The sequence below is a fragment of the Gasterosteus aculeatus genome, chromosome 4 (genome assembly GCF_964276395.1).
Source record: "Gasterosteus aculeatus chromosome 4, fGasAcu3.hap1.1, whole genome shotgun sequence".
In the NCBI taxonomy this organism is placed as follows: domain Eukaryota; kingdom Metazoa; phylum Chordata; class Actinopteri; order Perciformes; family Gasterosteidae; genus Gasterosteus; species Gasterosteus aculeatus.
Genome location: NC_135691.1, coordinates 16049504 through 16059447, shown reverse-complemented (window position 1 = coordinate 16059447; position 9944 = coordinate 16049504). Strand labels below are relative to the sequence as shown.

At 41.7% G+C, this 9944-nt stretch overlaps 2 protein-coding genes across 2 annotated transcripts; one reads left to right on the top strand and one right to left on the bottom strand.

Annotated features, from left to right (window-relative positions):
* Positions 1–2856: 2856 nt before the first annotated feature.
* sybl1 (synaptobrevin-like 1) lies at positions 2857–6374 on the bottom strand. The gene is made up of 8 exons (XM_040172594.2): positions 6061–6374; positions 5463–5640; positions 5002–5059; positions 4609–4746; positions 4381–4471; positions 4042–4109; positions 3784–3876; positions 2857–3614 (listed from the first exon to the last, which is right to left on the bottom strand). The coding sequence occupies exons 2-8, from the start codon at positions 5606–5608 to the stop codon at positions 3549–3551; spliced, it is 660 nt and encodes a 219-aa protein (XP_040028528.1). The 5' UTR covers positions 5609–5640; positions 6061–6374; the 3' UTR covers positions 2857–3548.
* polr1d (RNA polymerase I and III subunit D) lies at positions 5615–9144 on the top strand. Its single transcript, XM_040172595.2, has 6 exons — positions 5615–5762; positions 6593–6688; positions 7245–7342; positions 7637–7713; positions 8304–8386; positions 8798–9144. The coding sequence occupies exons 2-6, from the start codon at positions 6650–6652 to the stop codon at positions 8843–8845; spliced, it is 345 nt and encodes a 114-aa protein (XP_040028529.1). The 5' UTR covers positions 5615–5762; positions 6593–6649; the 3' UTR covers positions 8846–9144.
* Positions 9145–9944: the final 800 nt, after the last annotated feature.

Below are 9944 nucleotides of genomic sequence, written 5' to 3'. Positions count from 1 at the left end.
AAGCAGGGAGAGGGCAACATGTTACCTTATCTACCCCGAACCCAGCGCTGGGGGAGTGGCCATGTCTCGCCAGGCTGAGTGGGCATTCACTGTTGCTAAGCAGCCAAAGTCCAGATTTTACAATGGATTGGATCAGGCTGCTTTTTAGTATAGAAGCAGATCAAAAAGAGGGGGGCCTTGTTCCTATGACAATTCCCAATCAGAATTTGACTAGAAACTCACTTAGTCCAAGAATACATGACAGATTACAATGTTTGTAATTGTGGCTGGTAAATTCACCTAAGACCCACACTGAGAATGTCACCGTCTGATGACAAAACCTTATTGTATACACAAACAGCTCAACACTTGATCCTGACAATAGAGCACTAGTGTGACACCAGCGTCCCCTGACGGCTATGCTATTTCTACCTAATCTGTACATGCCTCTGACCATGACAACTGTAGGTCTAATCTTAAATAGAATCAAGAACCAGATCATGGTGAAGAATAGACTTATTATCTGCTCAGAGTTCTGGAAATTAGTCTTATATCTGGTCAAATTTGCTATTTAGCGGGTTAATTGTGTAATCTAAGCCTTTTGCGCTAGGTCCTCAAGTAATGTTAGGAATGGGGAAGTATTGATGATTGAACAAAATAAAAATAAAAATAAAAAACATTATTTAGACTCTACAGTCAAAGATTTAGAGCCTCAGTGATGCATTTTCCATATACACTCACAATGCTTATAAAATACATTTCCACAAAAAGCCTAAATCTCTGGTATACCCAAAACTCATGGTTATATGGCTCTTTATTTATTTAGATTTATACCAAAAGGTATTGTTTGATATTAGACCTAACAGTTTTCAGTTCAACTACAATAAAATAATAAATGAATCATTAAAAGCAGTGATATGATCGGACCAATGCTTCACTATGTCCCTATGGCACCGGGCAGAAACAGACTCAAATGGCCTTTCCTTGCCTTTGCATGGGTGACTGGATATTTCAGTATGATACAATGAGTGGTTATGAGCAGCGGGGACAGCCATCAAAAACCCAGCCGCAGAGCGCAAACCATTTTAGTAGGTCAAGCACACAGGGACAACGCTGTCCTCTGTAAAGGATGGAACCAAACCACACTACAGAGGCTGGTTAGAGATGAAGCGTGGCCCTGACTGTCAACAGCCAGAATATTAGTCTGCTCCAGCAAGGAGGGAAAGAAAAGGCCGTCAGGTCATAGCTGTGGGCCAAAGCCATGTAGTGAAAAACAGAGGCATGTCAGATGTGTCACCAGCCGAGCAAACGCATCTTGGTTAGCTCTTCGTTCAGTCCTCTTAAACCGTGATACTTGTACTAACTACCGATGGCATTTCCTGGGAGTGGACAACAACAAAAAAACAGGGTAAGAAGGAATAAAATAAATGCTTTTTTAAGAATTGAGAATAATGTTCTCACCTTTACAGGTGTTGTGCTGTAAAGACCTGCTCTATAAAGACCTGCTCTATAAAGTGTCTCCGCTGAAGAAAAATACATTTCTCCATACAATACTGTGCAATCAACACCGCCAGCATCTTCTTGTTGTGATGAAGTTCTGGTTGAAGCTACGTGCCAGCAGATAAGTGAAGTATTAAAGCCATGACATGAATCCATCTTGCTGGGTGAAGTAATGTTACCTCATTCCTCTGTGCGTCATGTGCAGTTTCTGATTGACAGATGATCCTGTAGGAGTCCTCTTCCAGCCAGCGAGGTCTATAATTAGACCAGTAGTAAACATAGCATCCTTCTCCAAATAGCTAACGTTAGATAAATACTCGTCCGAGTCCATAAATGGTTTACAACATGATCAACACGTCTGAGACGATTTCAAATGTTAGTGAATAAGCTATCGCTAGCTAGTTTATGTTAAAAATGCCAGAAAGCCCCGGTATCAGCAAACGTCAACAGGCTAGAATATAAATTAGCGTTATTTAACTTTAGTTCATTTAGCTACCCGCATTACGGGAAGTTCAACCAAAGTTAAATTAGCTTTAAAACACATTTTATACGAGAAGCATGATTTCAACGGGCGAAAGGTACAACAAAACTCCCAATGAGCGATTAGCTATTAGCTTTAGCCGAACATTAGCTAACAACCAGGCGAACAAGCCTCAGTGCTCGACGTTAAAATTGTTTTTGGCGTATCGGTAATTTACGTGAGGTAAGCTAACGGTTAGCTAACATACACAAGTGAAGTATTTAGAGGATAAAACCTGACGTACCACTGGCTCAGCAATTAATACAAACTGTTGGAAATTAAGTCAATAAAATCACAAAGTTGGGACTTAAAACCCGCGCTGTACTGGTTTGTTATCGGTGACGCGCCGCCAGTTAAATTAACGTTAAAATGATTTCCACCTGCTCCTTTTTCAGAGGAAACGTTCCACTGCGTCTCATTCTAAACCACAGGCCGCCGGTCGTAGGGTCGTTGAACTTTGACACGGCGCGTGGAGTTACTTAACACTTGTAATTAATTAAGAATCCGCCCAGCAATTATTAACCTGATGGATCAGATGCCTCAAAGAAGCCACAAATTTCAAAACGGTTTTTTGGTTTTCCATCTGAAGAGATCACCAACTGGATGACATTTTATTATTTCCAATCTGGCTATACATTTACTAAATAATTACATGATTATGAACCACATAATGCTAAGAAGCAAATATATATACAAGCGTAAAAAGTGCATTGTGTTAACAGAAAGAACATATGGGGCAGACATCCTAGCAGAAGTCAAAAGGTGAAAGGGGACTTCCTGTGAAAGGAGGTAAGGGATCAGGATTTGCTCAAATGTCATGCTTGATTTACAATAATTGTTACATCTTTGAGTCAGTATTATGAATTAAATGTACTATATTTATTTGTATGATCATATCTGGTATTTTACAACATACATTTTAGAATACACAACTGTGCTTGGTGGTAAAATGTGAAGGAAAACCCAAAAATCTGATTTCAAGCAAATTCAAGAGACTCCAACGATATTGTTCCTCGGACACTCGCCCCTTAAGATGTAAAAGTTAGTTTTCAGCAAAACAACAGAGGACCGGACACTCTATTGTGGAGGTCCTTCTTGATGGATCTGCAACATGCTACGTATACCCAATAGGTCTCATTTGTGACTGTCACAGGAAAAGCAGGATAACAATCAAGCTATCTCTGTGCGGGTCATTAGAGTATCAATCTGAATGGGTGAAATACGTCAATGGGTGCAGGCAGTATCTTAAACCGATACATCAGGCCACTAAGTGCATACAGAATGAATGTACCAGACAAGTGTAAGACAAAGGTCTTGTTTTACATCAGTTTTAGGCGACTTGGCTGCTATCCATTAGCCTGGGAATGAGGTGGGACTCCCTGTCCAGAAGGCAATCAAAGAAACGGCAAAGAAGGAGGCAGGAGGAGGAGCAGCATTTGTATGCCAGCGATCTTGAAGGTAGAGGAAAGGAAAGTTTCCTTTTGTGTCCACTTGCTGGCAGGGTCGAACAGGTGCACCTCTTCCTTTCCCCCCTCCCTCCTCCCTCCTCTCATTTGACACATGAAGGCCAGTTGAGGCCTCCACAGGCAGCAGAAACTATAATATAAAGGATCACCTGAAAGGAGGACGGATGCAAAGTTAGGTTCCTGCACCGGAATTTGATTAATCATGCTGTGAGCCATGCAAAAAAAAAAATGAAAATATTATTAGTAGTTATCCACTAGATTAGTGGACAGAACAATATCACTGCATCCCAATACTAACCATTTCTATCCGATACTCACCAGGCACACCAGCACAATGACAATAGTCAGCTTGAGGTTCTTCATACACATGGCTCGTGCCAGGTTACGACTCGTGGTTTTGAATGTGACCGACTAAATGCAGTGAAGAGAGAAAGTAACACCGGTGACCACATTTGAGGATAAGTAGCTTACTAGAATACTGTCAAAGGATTTAAAAATTGTACACTGCCAAATGCCAAATTTCATGCAGTAGAAAACAAGTGGGACTGACAGCAGCAAAAATAGATTTAAACTCACAGAATCAACCAGATTCTCGGTCTTGTCAATCAGCAATTCCAGCTTCTCTCCTCTCTGAGCGACCAAGTCTGTAAAAATACACAAGGAGAGCGAGAGTAAAAAAAAAAAAGGTCTCATCTGAAGGGATTCATATTGAAGGCTTTGTGAAATCTGGCTGATATTTAAGACTATTTCCATGTATAGCTTTTTTGTGGCACCGGTGCATCCACAATCAACTGTAATTGTTTAAATGTAAAGACTTTTTTCCCCTAATTCGATAAAATTGACTTTTGATTGAATCATTATCTCATGGCATTATTTTATAGTTTTAAAGAAAAGCGAAAGTCATGAGAAGCTCACCTATGTTACGGACCATAATGCCTTTCAGGTCATCCACCTGCATCTGAGCCTCCGTGACACGATCTGATCCTCGTGGGTCCGAGTGGTGTTTCTACCAAAGAGAAAGACAGAGGACATGGAGCGGAGATCCAAGCGCGTATTGGGATTCCTAAATCTGCTTGTGTGACTACAGAAGTTCTAAACATCACAAAGTGGTGCTCGATGCGCTCCAGCTCTTAGGCCACTCACCATCTGAGCGGCGAGCGTTGAGGAGAACTCGCTGTTCATGGCGTAAGGCAGGGCCGTTTGCGCTCGCGACCCGTACGTTGTCTGGAAGCGCTTCTTGACTTCGCTGAGGAAGCTGAATGCGCGCGACCTCTCAAAGTCCTTTAGCCCAAAAAAGGAAAAGTATATGAGTCACTACTTTATGTACATTCCTACTGTGTATTGTTGTAAAAGATTAATATATCACTTGAAAAAAAAAATGGTTGCAGTCATGTGCAATACCTTCAATTTTAGTTTCTTCATGTTCAATTTGTTACATAAAGTGCGATTCAAGGGAGCCTTCTAATCTAATGCTAAACTTCCCACTCGCTCCGACACAAATATTTACACAGATAGCTGAGCTAATTCTGTACTTACGTCATCGGTAATACACAGGTATATGATTCTGTCATGGCAGATGTAATGAAAGAGATAGCTATAAAAGAAGAAGACAAAAAAAGTCAATACATATAATTCATAGCACGCGGTTTAATACAACTCATCATCAACTACAGATGAACCGTAGTAAAGAAGCCGGAATCTCTCAACGATTCCAATGTGAGACGGGACACATTGCGTTGTGCATTTACAATTTTTAGAATTCTAGCATTTTTTAAGCCTGTGTGTGTCAGTAGTTCTACGTGACTGGTTGCGGTCCTCTTCAATTGTGCATTGTTGACGTTTGCAATTGGCCTTTAACTAATGACAACAGCCTGTTTTTGTGCCTTCACAGCATGGCCATCAGATACCAGACATTCCATTCAGCACTTTTATACCTGATTCGTGCATATTAGTAGGCTTTCCTAAGCTTGGATTGACCCGCTGTGTGTAAATCTTACCTGCCGTGGCTGTAGGTCAATTTGTTATTCTCTGATGGGATTTTGGCCAATATCTGTTCAGTCACCTCCAGGAAGTTGCCACCACACCAGGCGTGCTTTGCCAGGATGGTGGTTCCACGAGCCACCACTGCAAACAGGATTGCCATGGCAACAGCTGGGGTTTCCGCTCAATTCCTCGCTGCAACGCAAGAAAAGTGAGGCTTTAGTGACAAAGCTACAGGCCAGCGGAAGACTTTCAAGAGACTGCTTCACCTAGGATGATCATTGTGTGACGTTACCGATAATGCAGAAAGAGAAGAGGTGTGTGTGTGTGTGTGTGTGTTTGTGAGAAAGAGAGAGCGAAACTACCGCTACTAACGTTAGCCTATAAAAAGCTCACTAGCGCTACCTGTACATGTCGTCACGCGGAATGAAAACGAAAGCTAGGTTAACGATGGCAGGAAACCAATATGCACAATAGGTTACAGGTTGGTAACCAGAGTTAATGACGGCATTTGGTGGGTAACGTTAGCTGTTTGTTGCAATGGCGTTAGCATTACTCGTTTCTAGCAACGGTGCCGAAGCCACTCACGGTTATGAATAATAATGAGCCCAATACCTCGACGTGTCGGCGCTGTTCAAAGTAGCCAAAGTGGCGCAAATCCAAACATCTGAAGGAATATAATCTGCTAGCAGGCTAGCTAATCCCTTTCGAGTGACTTCTGCTTTGCAGATCCCCCAGACCACCAGACAGGGAAACGAATCCACACCTGTGTTATGTAGATAGTTAATGTAGTTCTCACCACATTTTTTAGGCTATGTACTCTACTGAATTGTTTAGTTCCAAGAACTACAGTTTTAACTTCCTGTTATGTTGTCGATCGTCATATGTTTTAATGCCCACGTCAAAATATGACGACGGTTTATAGGCCCTCGATTGTTAAATACGCCCCTCTATTGGTCTTACAGGAAATTTAACAGTTTCTGCAACGAATACTTTAGTATTATTCTTCAATAGAACAGAGCAAGGGTGGTCTGTTGATAAAACTAATTACACAAATTACATCACTACCGTATATACACTTCGTTTATATGCCCACTGTAACCAGCGTGACAAATCCCTCAAACCTCCTTGTTGCCTGCCAGAACAGACTCAGGGCGGAATACACAGCGTATCTGTAGTGACGTACCTAGTCGGAACGTGAAGCATGGCTGGGGAAGGCGAAAAGAAACCTGTGCTGGAGATGGTAAAGATGTTTACACCCATTATGACCTTTGACACTGTGTAAAGTTACACGTATTTGTCATTGTTGAACTCTGTTAGTAAGTATATATATTTATATAAAGTAGCGTATTAATTAACATACAGCATCTGTTCCGTCCGTAAATGCCTCACGTGCGAAGCTAGCATACGCTAGCAGTGAGATAGCAATCATTTCACCTTAAACTCCTCACTAACGTTACATTAAAAGCTGCTCTCGTTAGTGCAACATGGGTAGTTTTGTAGACGTATATTGAGAGAGCCATCGAGCTAAGCTGAAGCTAACCTGAAGTATTTCACTTAACCTACTTTACACTCGCTTTTCAGTTCAAAGCTGTTTCACAGTTCCTCCACTGGGGGGCAGTATAGAAATACAACCAACTGTTTGTGATTCTATGTAATGAAGGTTTTGGAAATACATATTCACGTGTTTGATTGTCCCACTCAACAATCTTTAATAAGATAATGTTTCTGTTTAGAGTTGAATTCGCATGGTTGTGTTTTATGCTATACAGTAAATACTTGTTATTTTTTGGTTTTAGGTCCAGGCCGATGGGGCCGATGAAGGGTGTGTGACATTTGTGCTGCATAATGAAGACCATACACTAGGAAATTCCCTCAGATATATGATCATGAAGACGTGAGTTTTGCTTTCAACTAAACATGTCTTCATAGGGTATGACCTTTTTTTTTAACCCAACCACTCCCATGTGGCCTGTTTTAAAAAAATGAGTGATTGCTCTTTTGTGTGTGATAATAATAATAATAATGTTGATGTTCTAAAGGGACTGTGCGTATTTGGTTTTGTTCCCAGTGTTTTTGTTCTCAGTCGGTATCAGCTGGAAATAACGCTGACACATCTCCGCCCATTTTAAGCAAAACATTGAGAATAATCACAAATCTTTATTCCATTGTCCTGTTTTTTTCCGAACAGCGCGGATGTAGATTTCTGTGGCTACACCATCACCCATCCATCCGAGAGCAAGATCAACTTTCGCATTCAAACACGAGGTGAGAGACGCACGCACCCTCAAACTGCACGGCACTCTTCTTTTTCCGCTTTTTGCAATCTATGTTCGTTAATGTGTGCACACATGCCGAGGAAAGCCAGAAAGCAAACGTTTTGGGGCTTGTAATGCAGAGTAATGCACTTGTCCACTCAGCTCAGCAAGAAAAGCCAGGCTGACTTTGTGCACACATACACACACGTCACGTGACACACACATACACTCATGCACACATGCACTTGATCTTGTTGCCAAAGAATTTTAACCACTTGTCTTGTTACAAAAATGAAAACCTTCATCCGCTTTGCACAAAGTGTCTACAGATATCAGGAGTCTCGACCATCACTTGAAAGGACTCTGTGAGAGTTATGAAGCAACTTGCTTTTGTTGTTGAGCCAAGTATCAGGATGCCGGATCTTTCCTTTATAATTCCTGCTCTGATTAAAGCAAACATATCATGTTAATGATGATAAGAAACATGTAAAGAGAAGGGACAGAATTGTTGTTTTATTGTGTTGATAAATAGTATGTACTGTGATGGAATGTGGCGTTGGTTGCGGTGGCTTTCTCACCGTATCCTCTTGTCTGTTTCAGGCAGTATTCCGGCTACGGAGCCGCTGCGAAGCGGCCTGAATGAGCTTAGTGATGTTTGCCAACATGTTCTCAACACCTTTCAGGTGAGCCTGTCCATCACTTATGAGATAAACTGTCCGGTAGTGGTTCAGCATACATCCGTCTAAGCAGGTGGCTCACAAAACCAAACATTGCATGTGGGCTGACGTGTATTGGTAGCTTGTGTACTAAGCAGGTGACTTTGTACCTCGCCTTACTGTGTCACCTGGTGAACCTATTGTTCAGTGAGCATCTCTCCCAGAAACGCGGTGCCTGTATCTCTCTCTACATGGGGGGGGGGGGGGGGGGGGGGCAAGCAAGCCTTAAAATCCACACATGTAATGATAATAATGCCCGGCCTGTAATCCCCGGCCTGTATGTTTGGCTCTGCACATTAGTGCCTCAGTGAGAAGAAAGCTGCTCTTTGCGCTGTGTCAACTTTAATTCAAACAACGCTTTCTTTCTTTTGGTTCCAGGCGAGAGTCAATGAGTTCAAAGAGAGGCAGGAGGAGCCGATGGAATGAAGAGCCTCTCGTATGTTTGTCTGCGAAGCTGCCAGACTCAACTAAACTAAAGATGTGTCACCTCAATAACTCCTTTGTTATATGTATATATTTATGTACAAGCCAGCTCACATTTAATCACTTGTACAGTTTTCTTTTTTCACACCATGTTGGGATTGATGTGCGATGCGTGTGTTTATGGAATCTTTGGATTGATTGATAAACAATCAATCCAAATTGATTGATTGATAAACAATCAATCCAAATTGATTGATTGATTGATTGAAATTTAGGACATTAAACGTAATCAAACAATATAATTTTTCTCCCTTTTTTTGTATTCCTGACAGGAAACCTGAAATTCTCCTTTTGAATACGTGTTTGTCGACCGTAGGAAGACGTGGAAGCTATATGTCCTTATTAGTGGAGGAATGTGGTGGGCGGGGTGGAGAGGTTGGGCGGGGTTGCTGTGGTTTTAGGAAGACAGACAGGGGGGACTGGTGTAAATTAAGAGGTCTTAATATTTTTCCCGAAGTTAATCATGTGCTGCCAGTCACATGTTCAGGTCTGTGAGTCCAAAAGTGAAGACCCAGCCTGCCTTTTCCCCCCCGGCAGCACCTCTAAAGCTCAACAAAGGGCTGCTCATCTGTGGTCTGTTTCATCAGGACAAACTCATTTGAGCGTCGGATGTTTTTTCAGCTAAGCTAATGTAGGATATTAGAAATAAACTGACGACCCGGTTCATACAATTAATAAGATGCATATAGTGTACACCAGAATACAGCCATGATTCTGAAACTGTGTAATCAATAAAGTAATGGCAATATTGTAAAACCACTGTAATTCTGCAACTGTAATAGAATAATACCAATGTACAGCTATGATTGTATTTGATGTAATGTAATCAACCTGAATGCATGCATGTAATACTTGCACAACAACTGATATTGACTGAGGGTCAATCGAAATCAGAGTTACATTGAACTCACCAGAAGACCACTCCCAGAGGAGTGGACACTGACTTTCACACCTTTAAGCATTGTTATAAATACCTGTAGGAACCATTGTTCTAGAGTTCGCTGGTGGAGACGACAGACGGGCACTATGGGGGTCAAAGGAC

Coding starts and splice junctions, on each gene's coding strand:
- sybl1 (XM_040172594.2), bottom strand. CDS start 5,608: ATGGCAATCCTGTTTGCAGTGGTGGCTCGTGGAACCACCATCCTGGCA. Junction 4,747..5,001: donor ACCTGTGTATTACCGATGAC/GTAAGTACAGAA, acceptor TTTGGGCTAAAG/GACTTTGAGAGGTCGCGCGC. Junction 3,877..4,041: donor CCGAGAATCTGGTTGATTCT/GTGAGTTTAAAT, acceptor CACTGCATTTAG/TCGGTCACATTCAAAACCAC.
- polr1d (XM_040172595.2), top strand. CDS start 6,650: ATGGCTGGGGAAGGCGAAAAGAAACCTGTGCTGGAGATG. Junction 7,343..7,636: donor AGATATATGATCATGAAGAC/GTGAGTTTTGCT, acceptor TTTTCCGAACAG/CGCGGATGTAGATTTCTGTG. Junction 8,387..8,797: donor ATGTTCTCAACACCTTTCAG/GTGAGCCTGTCC, acceptor TTTTGGTTCCAG/GCGAGAGTCAATGAGTTCAA.